The sequence below is a fragment of the Coloeus monedula genome, assembly GCF_965178545.1.
Source record: "Coloeus monedula genome assembly, chromosome: Z".
Taxonomy (NCBI): Eukaryota; Metazoa; Chordata; class Aves; order Passeriformes; family Corvidae; genus Coloeus; species Coloeus monedula.
Genome location: NC_138822.1, coordinates 22,583,107 through 22,602,447, shown reverse-complemented (window position 1 = coordinate 22,602,447; position 19,341 = coordinate 22,583,107). Strand labels below are relative to the sequence as shown.

The following is a 19,341-nucleotide window of genomic DNA, read 5'->3' as shown; positions in this document are numbered from 1 at the left end:
TGTATTTATCTGGCCCATGAAGTTTTTTCATCTTATTTGTTGCCCCACCCCTCCTCCCTGTCTTGCTGAGGGGAGTGATACAGCAGGTTGGAGAGCACCTGGCATCCAGCCAGAGGAAATCCACCAAAAAGCTCTAAGGCCTGGAGTAGGGTTTGAGTAGCATTGACAGGATGTAGAGGATAGAAAGAGTCAAATCTTACCTAGAATCATCCATAATGACCTCTTACAACTCTGTCTACCTCTGTCTTGGCACTGTTAAGTATCAAATTGGAGTGATGAAAAACAGAGTTAGGAATTTTGGATGGAAAGAGGATCCATGCTTGTTCATAGATCTTTAGAGTTATTCTAGTCAGTATCCCCCAGCTAGTCAGATTCTTGTTTTTCCTTTTCACTTCCCCGAGTAGACATATTGCGCCAACATTGGACCAACATTTGGTTGCAAAATGTTGTTTTAAGCTATATTTTATGCAAATTCATCCAGAGAAACAGAGACCTGACTGTCTAAGCACTGTCCTGGAAACTGTAATCCCTTTATCGTATTTTGACTTTACACTAACATTCTCAAAAGCCTTCTAAAAATTATTTTACATCACTAAGTTTTCCTTCTGTGATGCAAATTGGAAATTTTAACCTCTTTAGCCTATGCTTAATATATAATAAGTATAAATAACAGAACAATTACTCAGTGCTACCATTTGCATGATGTTATTACTCAGAGCACCTCTGAAAACAAAGGTTGCTTTCTGAAGGCTTAGGGGGGAAAAAGTAATGCTTTGGATGTCTCTGTGGCTACTGTATTGGAATACAATCTGCCCTTTTCAAAAGAAACTAAAAAAAGAAAATCTTTGCTGATGGGTTGTTTTAGAATTCTTGTATTTGTGTCTTATGCAAATTTTTAGAGAGAGATGATTGTCTAACCAGCAGCAGGATGCAGGACATATTAACAGTGAAAATAAAGTTTTTGATAAATGCTATTTTGGTTACTGGTTAAAGTAAACACTGCATCATTAGGCTGGAGCTGTACATGTGGTTTTCATCCTTGGACATTGGAAGGATTACATTTCTATTTTGCAGTTTGGATTGTGCAACGTTTTAGCTGATAATGGCTATAAATAGCAAAAAGGAAGTTAAAAAAATCATGCTAGACATATTCTCTGTATATGTGCAGATACATAGTTTGTCCATCCTAGGCATGTGCATAGCTTGCAGTTATTGGTAATGAAAGGAAGGAAAGGGAACGGTAAAGGGAGGAAGGAAGAAGAGAAAGGAAAGGAGAAAAGAAAAGGATTAAAATTGAGAAAATATCTACAGTGGAAAGGAAGAAAGCTCAGCTGCTCTTCATTCTAGGCTTGACTCTCTATTGCCTAGGAAATGTTTAACAGGTGTCCACCAGAAAAGAAAACCTAGAACTGAATCTCAGAGGTTTTACTGGAAAGAATGCTTCAAATAAAGAAACAAGAGCTGTCTAACATCTTTCATTGTAAGGTGTATGCTTTAAGTATTTTTCACCAAGCATTAGTTCCTGGGCTTGAAAGCACCTTTCTAATTTTTGTTTGGTTGCTCTTCTAAGGTGCCCAATCCTGATCATTTTCAGTCTGCTAAATACAGCTAATCCCTCCAGTGACTACTCTGATAGCCATCAGCCAATTCTGGCATAGTTTAAGCCCCTCAGCTTGTGTTTTTCAGCAAGAAAAATATATTGCAACATGGAGTATTCTAATTCTGCTTTTTGTCTACTTGTAGATTGCCAGTTCCTTGCCTACTTACATTTTTCCAGTAATTGTCCCTTCCCGTTAAAGAAAAAACCCACAAACCAAACAAACCAAAACATACCAGAAATTTTTTTTTCCCGTGTGTTCAGAGCAGAACAGATGTATAAGACCTCTGGTGACCCTCATAGCTCTAGTGTGAACTTTTTTCATTCAATTCGTGGTTTTGAAATGTGCCAAAACCAGACTGTCCTGGTTTTGACTGGTGCAGATGTAATTTTCTTCACAGTAGGTGTTACACAGCACTGTGTGTTTTGTATTCAGGGTGAAAATAATGTTGTTAACACACTGATGATTTGGCTGTTGCTACACAGTCCTCACCCTAAGTCCAGGACTTTTCAGTGTCTCATTCAATGCCAGTGAGGAGCTGCACAAAAAGCTGAGAGAGAGCATGGCCAGGACAGGTGACACGAACTGACCAAAGGGATATTCCACACTCTAGAACATCATATCCAGTATACAAACTGGGGGGAGCCACCTGGAAGGGGGCAGATGTTCAGGAATGGGCTGGGCATCGGTCAGTGGGTGATGTGCAGTTGTATAGTGTATTGCTTGTTTCTTCAAAGTTCTGTTACTGTCTCTCATTATTATTATTATTATTATTATTATTGCTATTATTATCTTTATTATCATCATCATTGTCATCATCATCATATTCAGTATTACTATAATATTTTATTTCCAGTATTAAATAGTTCTTAAGCCACAAGATTTACCTTTTCTTTCCAATTCTCTCCAGTGAGAGGGCAGGTGGGGGGAATGAGCAGCTGGTACTTATCTGCTGTCTAGGATTAAACCACAACACAGGCACAGTATGCCACTGTGAGATATTTGTAATGCTGATTAGAGCAGTATGTTTACCTCATATGTATAGCAGAATAGACAATTCTTTATACATCCAAGTGTGACCTTTACTTCTTTGAAACAGTGGAAAATTACAACTCCTCTTCTTCTTCATGTGGTCCATAGTAATTTCCAGATTTTATTCTGCAGAAATAAAACTAGCCAATGAGTGCAGTATGTTTTACATTGCTTTTCTTGTATTGCATCCTGCTGTGTAACTTAAATAATATCAGAGGTCTCAAGTACATTTATAAACCAAACCTGTAAACTCATGAAATATTGAAATCAAATTTGCCCCATGTAGTCTGTTGTCCAAAAAAATCTTGATATTTGTTTAGTTCTTCATGAGCTGAATGTTTTAGCATAGCTCTTTTTTTTTTTTTTTTTTTTTTTTTTTTTTTTTTTTTGTTTTGTTTTGTTTTGTTTTGTTTTGTTTTCTAACTCTGGTGCAATATTAGTATCTAGTCATCTCAAATTCCCTAATACATTTAAAGACATACTGAAAAAGACTCTCAACAGACTAAGTTCTCAGGTTTTCAGAATTCTTAGATGAAATGTTTTAGGGAATTATTACTTTAAAGTGCCCTTCAAATATTTTTCAGCATCTGCCTTGGCTACGAATGTACTGGGGTATATTATTTTTATTATCTCTTATAATCCAAGCCTGTAATAAAGGAGTTTCCATTCAAATTTGCGATAGCACAAAGCTGGGGGGGAAAGTGCATTACAAAACAGATAAAATTCATTATGTTATTGGCATCTGAGATCTCTTTGAAAGAAGTAGTACAGTATTTAGTGAGAACATGTGGAAAAAATTGTGTCTTGCCAAGAGTAATTAGCTTTGCAAGGAGATGAGGAATAACTGGCTCTTTACCAATTCTCCATGGAAAGATCTCATGTGTATTGTGGATGATAAACTGAGAATGAGTCAACAATTTTGTGCTATGGCAATAAAGGCAGACTTGGTTTGGACCTATATATTAAGCAATTTAGTCTAAAGAACACATAAAGCCCTTCTGCTCTAGCTATGTACTGAGATTAAATGCTGTCAAAGATGCTGTGATCCGTAACTTCATAAATACATCGGTTTAGTGGTGTGATCAAGGATAGTGGCAAAAGTCTTAATTATAAAATATTTCCAGAAAGACTGAAAGATCTAGGACTGTTCATTTAAATGAATACCATATAGGAAAATAGTAGCAATTTACAAGTATGTAAAGAAATGTAGCAAACAAGGAAAAGATCAGTTTCCCACAGCCATGTTGACTCTGATAGGCATAACCTGTGTATACTGCCCAAATAAAGAGCTGAGTTTAACATTGGGCAATAGTCTCAGTAAGTTCTGTGAAGCATTGAAACACATTTATTGGAGGGGATATTGGTTCTTTATCACTAGACAGAGATTAGGCTCTAGTGATGTAGAGTAAAATAGGGAGAGAAGTTTTTTTATAGAGAGCTAAGCTTTCTAGTTCCCAGCCACAGCAGAGTTTCCTTTAGTAAAAGGCTCACAAGGACAGCAAATCATTTCTGGTGGCACTTCAAAAATATTTTCAAATTCTCACTTGTTTTAAACTATCCCATATCTGTATCACAGGCCAATTCTTACTGCAATGAAAGGTAACAAGGTGGCATTTCTACACATGCAGTTCCTATCTGTGTTGTAAAGCTCATAAAAACCTCCAAATAAATGCTAGATCACCTTCCAAGGTAGCCATAAAGCATATCAAATTGGGACGCACTCTTTAATTCAGTCTTACTCAGTTTGAAAAAGTGTGAAGTCTGTTTCCAGGGTATTGTGCAAACTGTTATTGTGTATAGAAGACTGTGTGAAGTTGACTGAAGACATCAAGTCTAAACCTGTGTGCCTTTGTCAGTGTGAATTTTTTATATCTTGTAGAAATATCTAGAATCTTGCCTACTGTAGACAGAAATTTCTCTAATGTGAATGTGGCTTGAATTTCCTCAAGAGCTAATGACTACCATCTCAAATGTTACCCATGGTAAGCTTAGCATACCCTTTCCATATGGTTTTCTCCACATCACTTCATAGAAGCATAAGCTTTTCTCTCTTTTTTTTTTTAAAAAAAAAAGCAAATCCAAGATCCACAAAAAAAAGACACATACAACAAAAATGTCCACATGTTTCTTTCCCTGTCAGAAAGTGTAAAAATAAAAGATAGAATTAGAATAGTTATTAGAAAGAAATTATTTTGTGTGAAGATGGTAAGGGACTGGAACATATTGCCTAGAGAAGTTGTGGATGCTCCATCCCTGGAAATGTTCAAGGTCTCAGGTTGGATGGGACTTGGAGCAAGCAGATCTCATGAAAGGTGTCCCTGCCCATGGCAATGCAGTTGGAACAAGATGAACTTTAAGATCCTTTCCAATGCAAACCATTCTAGGATTTTGTGAATCTACTGTATTATTGTTGTTTAATGTATTTATGGAAAAGGATAACTGTTACAACATAAAAGAAAGGAGAGTGGAGCTCCATAATCTGATCACATTGATTCATCAGGCTGAGGAGGCTTTGACACTGCAAAAGCCAGTATGTTTACCTCCTTGAAGGTTTTGTCCACCACTGACTTGGTCTCAAACAGTTGTTAAACCCATTGTTTTCCTGAGTGCCATTTTAAAGTAAATGCATATTATTCTTGTTTTGCGATAAAGTGTTTTGCTGTAGAGCTCAGTGTTTCAGAACACCACGTATTTGATAAATAAGGCCACTTGAAAGTTTTTGTCAAATTTAAGCTTTTATAGTTTCAAGATGCAGTTGAAAGAGATTGTCCTTGGAATTCAAGACAATGCAATAATTACATGAAACTGTTTTTACCACATCAAGCTATTTTAAAGCTTTGTTGCTCAGAAGGGAACAAAGTATGTCAGTCCTTCCAGTTTTTACAATTGATGTTTCCTTAACAATGTTGCTTGTTATTTATTTTTGTTTTCCTTTTTTAATATTAATTATGTAATTGTGCTAACAGTAGTTCCAGTATACATCTTGTCAGCTGTTTCTTGTGTTTGATTTAAAAGTATTAGAGAAAAGAAAAAAAGAAGAAGACCTTCCATATCATACGTAGCTGAAATACCTCTCCAGATTTTAAGAAGTGTGATGTTTTAAGAGATCGCAGAAGGCTTTACAAGAACAATTAAAGTGTCAGATAAATGTGCTTCACCCCTTTGAGAAGAAAGCAAGTCTAGCATCTGCTTTTATAGATTCAATGGGGAAAAAAGGAAAATCAGGATAAAGCACTGATTCTGGCTGGCTGATAAATGAAGTAATTTTTATCAATGTATAGATTTAAATGTATGACTTTCTAAAATTACAGGCAAAGATGTCTCTTAATTTCCCCTAGCCTTTCCATGTTTGTTGTATTTGAAAGTATCAATTTAAATTAAATGAACATCTGTAGTAGTCATCAATGAGAAAACTGTTTTATATATTAAAGCTATTTTTCATCATTCTAGGCCTGGGAAAAAAGATATGTAAATTAAATATCTTATTGATTTGTATTGAAGGAAAAATTGCTGATTAGTTTCAATATTATGTTTTTTCCAGTTGTAAAATGATTAACAAATCATTACATACTAGTATGGAATTATACCTTGGAGGAAAAGCATACTAAAGACAATTATTTCTAATTTTTTTTCTAGCCTCTTTCATATGACAGACCTTTCATAGGTACAGACATACACAGGGCTTTTGAAAATGTGCTTTATGTTCTGTTCTGTTATGTTAGAAACATTTGAGATGGAAGTAAAGTAGTGTTTATGGGAAAAGTGACATCATGCGTGAAATAGGAGACTGGGAAGATACAAGGGGAAGTCTTGAGATGATGAATTTCAAAGAGTTTAGATAAGAGTAGTGGAAGAGAAGCAACCAATCGGGATATCTTACCATCAAGGTATTATGATCTGATTATAAAAGATGCTTCTGCCCAAATTAAGGTGTAAATGAGACCATACACTGAAGTCAGTAGTACTGTAAATTTGATTTAAGAGTACATGTGAGATAGAGAGACAGAAAGAAATAGGAAGGGGGGGGATAGGAATAAGGAGGAGAGAAAGAGTGTGAGAGACTAAGCAGAAGACAAAAAGGTGTCACCACTGTGTGGATTCCTGCAGCATCCTGCTGGTCCTTCTACACCCTGGTCTTCAGTGGTGGGGGTCTCCCTGTTGCTCACTGGGAGGTATCCCTTCCATACAGTGAGTCCAGGGTATCCATGGGGCATAGATGCCGTTTCCACAACTTTGGCTGACATGTGCATCCTTTTTCACAGTTTTCACTGTGCATATTTTTTGTCCAGATAAGTCCTAAGTTCCCACAGTCTGCACAGTGGAATTTTGTCTGGTGTACTAATTCCAAATCTTCACCTTCCTTAGGCCTGGAGTTAATGTTTTCCTGTTTTGCCATCTCTGCTTATCTCAAATTCCATTGGTGGTGGCTTATATTATGGGGACAGTGACTTGAGATAGGTGACTGCATTCTTTAAGCCCTCACACCACCCCATGGCTCAAATACTGTCTTCCAGAGACTTTTCCTCAGTTCATGGGTTATCCGTGAGGGTGATGAATACATAGAAAAGACAAGGGAGGAAAGACAGAAACAACAGAAGCAACAATACCAGTAATCATACAGTGTACAACAGCTATTCCAATAATTAAATGTACAAATCCAATTGCAATCATCAACCCAATTCTCAGTAGCCACAGCTCCCAATTTGTGCGTCCCAAAGATTAGGATATGGACTTTATCCAGACACTGGGGTTAATTTCCTGAAGCTAACCCTAGGGTTGGAGTGATTGGAAAAGTGCTGATGTCTGATTAGCCATTTCTTTCACTTTGGCTCAGGTTTTTTCAATTGATGACATTGCATTGTGAATGGTAATAGCGCCTTCTTCTTCAGTAAGATTTAATGCTTCATATACCCCTTATTTCTTTAATAGTAACATATCTAATGCCAACCGACTTTGTAAAGACGTTTTTGACATTTGTTGGAATTGCAAGTTAAGATCTCTGACTCATATCTGGTGCACTACTGAAGGCACGTACCTGCCATGTAATATTTCCTAAGACCCACTGGTTCTGTGTAAAACTCACCTTAAACCTAAAACCTATCTTTTGCCCCACCATATCTGGGGCACATATATTACTGATCCATTCTCAGTTTTGCTCAGGAGAACTAAGTTCCTGTCATATCCTTCCTGCTGATGAATAGTGAAAGACACAATTTGGGCAAATAGATGGGAACACTATCCTGCACCTCAGTCCAGCATGCAGAGTTAGGCTCAGTCACTTTTCATCAGGACATCTTCAAACATCAGGACACCCCAAACTTGCTTGTCTTGCAAGTTCAGGTGTCCATCAGGTACATTTGGGGGTTGAAATTAGCCATAGAATTACACAGCAAGTGTTGATTTTTAAATTCCATATCGGGGTATCCCAAGCACATGCACATGTCACATACTAAAACGTGCATTTTCTCAGTCAGCCAAGACTCAGGGGTATAACCAGGTCTTGTAGTACAATTGATTACCTTTGCACACTGGAACAAGTGTAAATGAGTTTGTTGAGGATGTGTGTTCATGTACTTTCAAGGCTTTAAAGCAGGGTTCTTTCTCAACCATGTCAACATATAGTTGGAGGAATTTTGTAGATAATCACAGAATTACAGAATATTCTGATTTGGAAGGGACCCACATTCTTGTCCCACGGGGGCAACAATACAAAAAAGTTCTCATATGAAAAGGGCTCTCATATAAAAACGTTTTCAGACAAACACATCTTTACATCAAGCCTATACTCAGTTCTAGAGAATAGAGTCAAGTTCCCTTGTGATTTAATTTTTACACAGAATAAAAGCTGTGGCAATTGTTGATAGGGTGATAAGTGAAATTAATTCCCTTTTAAATTTAGTTGTTGCCTTTTTCTCTTTTTTCCTTTTTTTTTAACTTTTTTCTTTTTGTTTATTTTTTTTCAGTGGGCAAATTGCTCTCATTACATTCCTTTGCAATTACTCTTACAGTGAATCGCACCCACAAGTTGGAAGCATGTGTGGCTCACAGTGTACTATAGTTACCATGTTGATTAGAATAGATAAAGGAAATGAGATGAGGTTAAAATATTCTCTTAGGACACATGCTAGGAAACCGAACAGTACATCTGACATATTCATGTGAAAATACAAGTATTTCCAAAAATGATAACAAGTCTTGAGAGCTAGTAAAAGGCTTTTTTGTATTTTATCCATGACCCATTTGCAGTCCATGGCTCCCCCTCATTCTGGTTTGGAAGGGGTACTCAGCCATTTTCCATGTAATATTTTCTTTTGTTTTGTTAAGATCATATAAGTTACTTATTAATATTTCTGATATTTCTGAAAAATTTTGCCAAGTCATGATAAAGAAAGCCTTCTGGGGCAGAACTAGGAAGATTAATACATGTTTGCATCATCCCGGTTTGCATAAATTCATGTACCAACTACCATGCTAAATTAGGTTGAATTTTCTAATTCTCAATAGGTTGAAATAAAATAATACATCCATAAGATAAAAGCTTTTTGCACACCATTTTATTTTCAGTAAAAAGATGAAATGAACTCAGCAAAAATGAAACTAACAGTATGTGAAGTGGTTTGTCTTATATGATCCTACCAATATGTGGTGTCCCAACAAGTTCCCCTCAATGAAAACACAAAAAAATCACAAAAATTGATGAACTGAAAATACAAGAATTTATGGGGGCTGGTTAAAAATTCCATCAGTTTGTTATCAGCTTTCTATAAAAAATTGTTTATCTCAAGTTCCTGTTGTGATGGCTTTTTCTGTGGGCACAGTGTTTTGAGACATGGAATTGCATTCTTTAAGTCCTCACGCAAAGTTAACACAAAAATTTATAGCAATCAAAACAAAATTAGACATCACAACAAAGTCAGTGGTCAGAACAGAGTGGTCAACACAGAACCAAAGATGGACCCTCCAGTCAGATAACAATAGTCAAGAAGGGCAAGACTTGTGGCAGCTTGGCACAAAAGCTAAATAGCCTTCTTTTCAAATCTAGAAGAGACCTAAGCTGGGAACAAATATTCTCAAAACAGTCAGGGAAAAAACATACATTTTGATAAGAGGAAGTGTTCCTAGGAAGTCAGAGAATCCTTGGAATAAAATTACAATCTCTGAAGAAGCTAACAGTTTGGGGGTTTTTTGTCTCTCTTGCAGAAGGCAGTATTCTAGTGTATGGCTTTGGTTGATTGGTTGGTTGTGGTTTTTTTTTTGCTATTACTCAAATTCAAAACAAACAAAACAAAAAACTTAAAAAAGAAATCTAGGGCCTTAAAAAAATAAAAAAGAAAAAAGGAACTTACTGGAAAGAATATACTGCAGGAAATAATGTGCATCTTCAGACAAATAAAGTTTGAAATGATGTAGTTTTTTAAGTTTCCACATCAGTCTATATAGGACTTTTTAAGTAGAGTAGTTGTGTTCTGAAGCATCAACTTAGCTGATATTTTGGGGTATTTTTTTTTTTGTATTCGTATCCAGTACTAGTAATATACAACACACAGTAATTCTGTGCGACAAACATGTCATGGTAATGGAATAATAGCTGTGCCCCTAGTGTTAAGTATAATAAATAATTGCAGTTGGTCCCTATAATGATATCCTATATGACTTCCATCTTAAAATGTATCTGTCAACATATATCATCACATTACTATATATGAATAAATCTTACAGGATGATGTGGTTGTCATTGAATTGCTCGCCATTGCTTCAAGGAAAAAATCCAAAGTAAGCTTTGAAGATTAATACAGCTTTGTGTATTTCTTTACATAACTTACCAGTGTATTTTTTAGAGCAAGTACCTGGGGGTATTAGTAAAAGTGATCCATCTCTGTGGGTTTTCATTTTTATACAGCTTTTGTTAACTGAATATAATGGAGTGTTCCCAATAAAGTTTCAAGACACTCAGGTAGGTTTTGAGAATATATATTGTCTTTGAAATACAAAAATGTATCAAGATGAAAAAAAATACAGATTTCAGAACATAAATACTTTAAAGAAGACTGTTCTTGTGCTAATATTCTTGCCTTTGGTATAATCATTAAAGCAGCATAGGTTATGGTAATATGATTTCATTTCTTAGTGCTAATTGTGCCAACTCAATAATGAATTTGGGGAACAAAAATAACTTTCATACCTAAGAAATAGTAAAAGTTTGAAAGATGAAATGGATGGGATGTTGTGTCCGATATCAACCATATTGACAGCAGGTCAAGGGAGGTGATCCCTGCCCTCTTCCCAGCACTCATGAAGTCACATCTGGAGTGCTGGGTTCAGTTCTGGCCTTCTCAGTACAAAAGAGACATGGACAGACAAAGTCCAGTGAAGGCCACCAAGATGAGTAAAAGACTGAAGTATCTCTTCTGTGAGGAAAGGTATGAACACTTTTAATTGCAGTTCTGTGTTCCTACTTTCCTTGATGCTTACTTGCTCAGTTACGTTATCAGATTGTATCTAAGCTTCGTGTCTGACCAAGCCTCTACATTCTGCAGAGAGCTGTGGAAGGTTTCTAGATTGTGCTGGAAATTATTTTTGGGATTCACTGAGTATGCATGAGTGATGTTCTGAAAGAGACAGCAAGGGATGCAGTCTTGACTTTCTGGCAGTGTATGAAAGTATGCACAAGCAAACCCAGAAGTTATACCAGGTATACCAGTGAAACATGTACCTAGGCCTCTTTCTAGACATATATTATATCAGCATCAACTCTGAGCTTACTTAGACAAGCTGACCTGAGAAACAGAAGGGTTGGGTAAGTTACACCCTCTTAATAGGGATAGCAGTGACCACATAATCTCTAGACATACTGACTCCTGCACCGTCCCTTGGGCTGCTCTTTTGTGCGTCATCTCTAGAGTAGGTCAGTGGCTGTAAAGCACATACTGGTCTCCAGGGAGAGAACAGAAAACCCTGATCTCTCATACCCTTGAGACCACTCCTTAACTATCATCTCCATTTTCCTCAAGTCATAATCATATATGCATAATTTGACTCTTTCACAGATAATTCGTGTTCATCACACATCTTTAAAAATAATTACACCTTAAATAAATGAAAAGGGCAAGGAGAGACCAAACAATTGGGGGAAAAAAGGAGGAGGGAGTAAGGATTTGGCTTCTCTGAGCAAATGACATGTAATTTCCAAGAACTTGAGAAGGAATAGTTACGTTGCCTTTAGGACTCGTTCATTTATTTTAAAAATATATTTTTCAAAATTTAGTTTGTGGTTTCAGGAGCTAAGTATAGACAATTGCATAATGTCCTTTTAGAAACTGATGACTAAGAATGATCACTTTAAATGAATATAGCAGCATGGAGTTTGTTAAAATATAATTACAAGTTTAAATTTTTCCAGCATTGGTTAGGCTAAATATAACATGCATACTGTAAGAGCAAAAGCTATACTCCTTAAGATGTGATGATAAGAACCAACAGAACACCAAGGGACCTATCAAAGTTACTCTGGGAACAGAGTTAAAGAATTTGTGGTTCGTAAAGCACATCATTTTTCAAAAATACTTGTTTCTGAAATTCTATTTATGGCCTTTCAAGGTGTCTCTTATGTTTATCAACAGCATTTTTTTCCATTTTTTTTCCATCAGGTGTTTCATTCCAAATGCCTATGCTGCTCTCTTCACTGCTGCTCTCCTGCCATTAATGTGCTTGGTGGTGGTTTTTGTGGTGTTCATCCACGCCTACCAGGTGACTCCTCAATGGAAGGCATATGACGATATCTTCAGAGGAAGAACAAATGCAGCAGGTATGATTTGTTGGCTACCCCTGTGCAAACAAGTTGTACTTTCAAGCAGTACAGACTGTTCTCACCAGTTCAGAGAACCCCACCTGAAACCATAGTTCGGTAGATACCTACGCATTTAGTTTAAGATTAGGCCTGCTAGTGTCCCTTTGAAGTCTGTGATAGTACTTTGATGATAAAAGTTATGCAGATGCTTAACAGTCTGAGGGGAATAAAAATGTGTAAAACCTAGAACAAGAAATTAGTATCACTGGCTTTGTGACTAAGTTTAGTGTAGCTAAAGAGAACAGAAATAAAACAAAGCACTGCCCTGCTTGGAGCACTGTGTCCCCATGCCAGGTTTTGGCTGGGGGTACTGAACATCCTGTCCCAAGGAAGTCTGGGGGTGCTCAGGTGAAATGATTGCCCACTTGCAGAGCATGATAACCTATGGATGCTCAACCAAGTGATGGGCACAGCTTCAGTCCCTGCATTTTGCAGTGTATTTGGTAGCTGCAAAGCCATGCACAGGATGTGCTGTACACTGGACTATTTGGAGTTAATGCTTCTGTTTTGATATTTCCTATGCTATTTGCAACTGAAACATGCTTGAAAGGAAAGATCTGTCTTGTGCAAAACAGGAAGTTTCAGTTGGCCTCCTCCGTCAGAACAATTTCAAGCACAACAATGTTCCCAAAATAAAGTTGCGTCAGTTTAGACCAATACTCTAATAATAATAGGACACTCTGTGGGAAGCTTGGAATATTTCTTTTGTCTTCATTGTATTTTTTAAAAAGAATATGAGTTTTATAACCTAGTGCAAATCATTTTTTTGTATTTGGGGTCCTTTTTAATGACACAGTGTTTGCTTGACTAAGACCTGTATGCATTTGGATAAGGTCTGATGATATTCAAGACCTTAGTGGCACTCTTTCATTTCTCTCGGATATAAATGCACAGAGGTGGCTCTTGTCAGTCATTCAGTTAATTTATTTATAATTAACCTTGTTTGGGTATCTCTAGGGATATTCCTTATTAATATGTTGAGGGTTAAGGCTTGTCTCAGAGCAGTTAAACTAAAGGAAAATAGCAAACTGAATATTGAAACAATGCGATAAATAAAATTGTCTTGCAAAATGGCAGAAAGTACTAAAAGAAATTATAACTGCAGGACTTAAACACATGAAATAGTAGGGTTGGAACAAATCTTTGACTTAGCATAGGATTCTGGGCATTTCCTTTCTTCAACAGAATCTAGAAAATGCCAAATCTCACAAGAAAAAAAATGGGAACAGAAAAGTTCAGTAAGATTTTTTTTTAAAGTCAGTTGTAACTTTTACTACTTGTCCACCTGCAAGGCAAACTGCTGTTTTGCTACCAAAGAAGTTTTGTAAGCACAAATGAAATACTCCATACAGTGACAGTGGGAGCAGATTTTAAAGAGGAAAAGAAGCTGTCTCCTGCAATTTATGGTGCTCAAGATTGTATAAGCAGTCTCTGTGTAGCTGTGTTTATGGGGTAAGCTTCTAGAGAGAAAATGTGGTGATTTCTGTACTTTGTAACATTGCCTATAACTACATAACAGAATAACTGTTAACTAAAGGCCTCTGACTTTTTTGACTGAATATTCCTCGTCTGAAATTAAAGGTTGTGGTAGTATATTTACAGTCTTTTTAATGTCTTATGGGTATATAGTACTTTATAAAACATATTCAAAGGCAGTTTGCAGTGGTGAGGCCCAGTATCCACTTATAACTCTTGAATCTTGATGTTGACTCAGCTGATTCTATCTTCTTACAAAATCACTGGGAGCTGCTGTGGGAAACATTTTTCACACCAGCAAAGTTGTCTGCAATCAGCTTCATGATGATATCTTACTTTTGAAACATAGAGGGAGCCTTGGCTTATGCCTGCATCAAGTTCTGGCTTACAAGACACTATGTGTTAGGAAGGTCTTTTGGCAATGTTGCCTCCTTAAGTTGCACATACATCCATGATTATTCTGTTTTCTTATGGCAGTGAATAAGCCAGGGTTTCTCTCTGTTTCATCCAAAACCAGGGGAAAGGTGGAGCCACCAAGCAACAGTTTATCTATGTCAAAGGACTCAGAAAATTCAAGACAGATGACATCAGTTGCTCTTCCCTCTTCTACCAATACAGTCACTCCATTATAGAAGGCCACCACATTTTTCTTCTGCACCTATTAGAGTTAATTCTGTAAATTCTGTAAAACATCTTGCTGAACCTAGTCAGCAGCACAGTTTTTTGCTATTTATTTCTGTCCTAGGAGCAGAGAGTTTATTGCTACCCACACTAAAGGATACTCTTGTGTATTTTTAATTTCCCAAGAGCAGAATAACAATGCTGGGTTTCACCATATATGCCTAAAAGAAAACGTTTGGTAGCTGCAAAGAGGATCTGTTTGTAGACAGATAAATATTTTCTTGCAAAACTATGAGATATAATTGGAGGGGTTATTTACTTAAATTTATACACAGAAGCCCATTTTTAATTGTACCTCCTTTTCTGTCATGCATATATTCTTCCTAGTCCTCTGGATTTGTCCTGGGTACCCTTAATTAAATTCTCATCTCTCATACCCTATGCTGGTAGTTTCAAGAAAACACCGTGGCCCAAAGACAGCTAGCCCAGCAAAAATCTGCTTTCAGTAATTGCTGTCAATTCCTTTGGCAGTGGTCTGTGATCTTCCCAGAGGGTGTTAATACTCTTTACTTGTGAGTAGGCCATCAGTGTAAAAGAATATGATTAAAACAAGGTTGTAGTGTAGAATAAACACAAGTAAATAGGGTTTGTAAATATATCAAATCTTAATTTGAGCAATATGCCCACTTCTCATTACCCTGTCTGGAACACTAAATATGTGAGGTTGCCCTCTCATGCTCTTTTTTCTGTTCCAGAATTGCTCTGTTACTGGTCATGTTGGTTAACATGGTGATTGATATAGTTTACCTAGCTCAGGGAATTTTTCTCAACAGTAGAGAACTCAAGAAAGGGCAGTGGGAGAGTCAAGAATTTGTTATCTCTTAGAACAATCAGCTCTTCCTTCTCAAAAGTGAATGTTGGAAAGAAAAGTGTGAAAGGTAGAAAAAACTGTGAAAGCTGATTTTCAAGGAATGCTAACTCTACGTCTAGTGTACTCATTCAGAGATAGGAATTGTGTTTGCGCAAAAAGTGTCTTTACTTTGTACTGGTTCTGTTTGCCAGCCTTTCAGTAAACATGTTCTGTTGGCTGACTGTCCTGCTATATATAGAAAACACCTTCTCAAAAGTTAGCCTTGACAGGAGACAAATCAGAAGCATTCATTGGATAAACAGCCTTTGCGTTAACTAATATTTAAGTTTGCGCCCCAGGACACGCTTGGCCCTCCTGACTGCCAGGGCGCTGCTGACTCATATTCAACTTGCCACTTATCAGGACCTGCAGGTCCCTTTCCATGGCACTGCTTTCCAGTATCTCATTCCCCAGTCTGCCCATACATCCAGGGTTGTCCCATCCCAGGTGCAGAATCAGCACTTTCCCTTGTTGAACTTCATATGGTTGGTGATTGCCAAGTGCTCTGATTTGTTGGGGTCTCTCTTCAGGGCCTCCCTGCCTTCAAGGGAGTCAAAAGCTCTTCCCAGTTTTGTATCATCTGTGAACTTGCTTAGTATCCCTTCCAGTCCTGTGTCTAAGTCATTTATGAAGATGTTGAAGAGCGTGGGGCTGAGGATGGAGCCTTGTGAAATGCCACTAGTGACAGGTCCTACTATGCAAATACAGAAAATGAATAGTAACAAGGCAGCAATCCAATATACATGATATATACCTTTTATAATAACCTTTTACAATTTCACAAAAATATTTAAAAATGTAACATAACAACTTGATTTTTTTCTGATAATTGTAAATAGATGAGTTTCATTTATTGAATGAATCTTGAACTAACTTAATTTTCATGCCCTACTTATTAAATATGCAATAGAACTTACCTGCATCAGATATCATAATTGTAAAAGAATTAATGTAAAGATTAAAACTTAATGTTGCCAAAATAGAACTCCATGAAGAATGCCTTAGATACTTAGTTGTAAAATTTTAACTACCTACTTGCATGTTCCTTCATATAAATTTCTTTAATATAAAATCATAGAATGGTTAGGGTTTGAAGATCATCTAGTTCCAATCTCCAAATATATTTGTTGTGTTAGCAGGATGCAATTCCTAGTCACAACAGAACATGGTAATTAATCTGCTTATACCTACTACTATCTGATGTTCTCAAGAAACAAGTAAACCCACAAAATGTGAGTGCAGGATGTTCCAAATATGCTTCTGTGCTCAGAAAATTATGTTGAGGACAGGACTTTTGATTGCAAGTGAGAATGTATGTCTAAACATAGAGTTTCATGTCTTCCCTATCCTGTAAGAATAGATGCTAAAGTCTTTATCTCAATTCATAAGATAAATATTGTGTACCCAAGAGAATAAAATGAACAGTGAATTGCAGGAATGCTTTCATCTTGAAATGGCAATATGCATCTAGAAATCAAGAACCAGATATCGGCTACTTCTGAACTAAGAGTTATGGACAGTATTCACGGTATTCATCACACACACTGGATATAATATTTTAGTCTTGATAGTGCTCCAGGAGCTTTTCTTTTTTGTAATTAGGAGAAAAACAAATCTTTGCCTTCAAGATTTTTTACAAATACTGCTAGGACAAAATGCACAAGCATAATTAGAAGCTGAAATAAAGAACTAAGATCTGAATAAGATAATAACATAAATACTACATCTTCACTCATGTAATTTAGATTGCTTCCACTGTGCTTCACGTGTCCAAATTAGCTGTTTTCCTTCAAAGAAATCTGCAGAAGCAAGGTCAGGTACATGAGTTGTGACTGCATAGTTGCAAATTTAGCACTCATTTAATATTTTTAATAATGGATCTAAATAATTTTGTTATGTGGAGATACATACGCTCAAATTTTTCTTTATTCTTCTGATTTGCTACTTTTCTGGGATTTGCCATGTTTCTTGCACAACAATAATAGCATAAGCTATGATAAAATGCCCCTTTTTCATTTTATTGTAACATCTTAAAGATGTATGTGAAAGTTTGCCAAAACCCTGAGATTTAGTGCTAGAGAGGTTAGTCTTCTATGATTTTGAAGCAATGATGTATTTCTTATGCTTAATAGGAGATGGGCTTTTCTTTTAGAAAGTATCCTTTAATCTCAAAGCTTTCCTTGCCACGAGGAGGAGCAGATCAAAAAATATAAATAAACAAAAAATAATATTTTAACATGTTTTTTTACTTCCTATTTCTACAAATTATCAATGAACATTTTTTTCCAGTTGGATTTAATGGGCATGGAGCTACCATCTTTCTGGTTTTCAGTATGTGATACTGTTGAATTCTGCACATTCCCAGTCAGAAATCAGTGGTTTTGTTATGATTTATTGATTTCATGTTCTTGGTGGTGTTATTTTGTTCTCTGAACTTTATGAGAGAAATCTGTTTTGTTTGTTTGTTTGTTTTTTAATTTTGACCACACATCCTGTTACCAAACTCCTTTTTTTTTTACTGCAGCTGTCAAAAACAACTGAAAACAGCCAGCAGGATTTGGAACACTGTTATTCAAGCTTATTTTTAAAAAAATGTTTCCATGGCATTTTTATATTTACATTGCTAAGTTTAACTGATGACTTCTTAAGCAAAAGCCTGTAAATATTTTACTAATTTAGGTCTCCCACAAATTGTGGAAATTCTGTGAAGCAACACACTCTCCCCAGTTATCTGGGAAAAATTGTCTGTAAAGGTCTTTCAGGTTTTGCTGTAAGCCTTCATGTTTAGCCAAGAACTGTTAAAAGCAATTAACGTTCCATTATCAGTTGCAGTTTAACAGCCTAAAGAGAAGACACATAGTACATATTTACAGGTAAACTCAGAAGATAATTAAAGCTGTATTATTCAATTGCTTCATTTATTGAATTTCTTATTTATTTAAAAAAAAGAAAAAACAAAAGGAAAAAAAGAAAGAAAAAGACATAATACGACCAGCACTGTGATGAAAATACAGACATTTCATGTATTATGGAAGCACAGTTCATTCTTTATTTTCCACAATTAAATCATATAGATGTTTTCTGCAAAGACACATTCTGCATTACACTTCAAAGCACTAATATTATTCAATAATTCTCAGTTTTCTGAATTTCGTTTGATTTATCATTTTCCATTGCTCAGACTTGTTGTTCTGGAGAATTTTTTCACTAATATCAGGGAAGGAAGGAAGGAAGGAATTCGGAAGGAAGGAATTCGGAAGGAATTCGGAAGGAAGGAATTCGGAAGGAAGGAAGGAATTCGGAAGGAAGGACGGAAGGAAGGAATTTGGAAGGAAGGAATTCGGAAGGAAGGAAGGAAGGAATTTGGAAGGAAGGAAGGAATTCAGAAGGAAGGAAGGAAGGAATTCGGAATTCGGAATTCGGAAGGAAGGAATTTGGAAGGAAGGAGGGAAGGAAGGAACGGAGGGAGGAAGGAAGGAAGGGAGGGAGGGAGGGAGGGAGGGAGGGAGGGAGGAAGGAAGGAAGGAAGGAAGGAAGGAAGGAAGGAAGGAAGGAAGGAAGGAAGGAAGGAAGGAAGGAAGGAAGGAAGGAAGGAAGGAAGGAAGGAAGGAAGGAAGGAAGGAAGGAAGGAAGGAAGGAAGGAAGGAAGGAAGGAAGGAAGGAAGGAAGGAAGGAAGGAAGGAAGGAAGGAAGGAAGGAAGGAAGGAAGGAAGGAAGGAAGGAAGGAAGGAATTCAGAAGGAAGGAAGGAATTTGGAAGGAAGGAATTCGGAAGGAATTCGGAAGGAAGGAAGGAATTTGGAAGGAAGGAGGGAAGGAAGGAGGGAAGGAAGGGAGGGAGGGAGGAAGGGAGGGAGG

The 19,341-nt window shown here is 36.7% G+C and overlaps 1 protein-coding gene across 1 annotated transcript in view; it reads left to right on the top strand.

The window, feature by feature from the left end:
- Positions 1-19,341, top strand: part of ADGRV1 (adhesion G protein-coupled receptor V1) — a gene marked incomplete at both ends in the record, with an annotated part of 262,544 nt that overhangs the window by 200,555 nt on the left and 42,648 nt on the right. Inside the window, one exon of the mRNA XM_082301998.1 lies at positions 12,278-12,435. Coding sequence (XP_082158124.1) covers positions 12,278-12,435 — 158 coding nt within the window. The remainder of the gene's footprint in view (positions 1-12,277; positions 12,436-19,341) is intronic.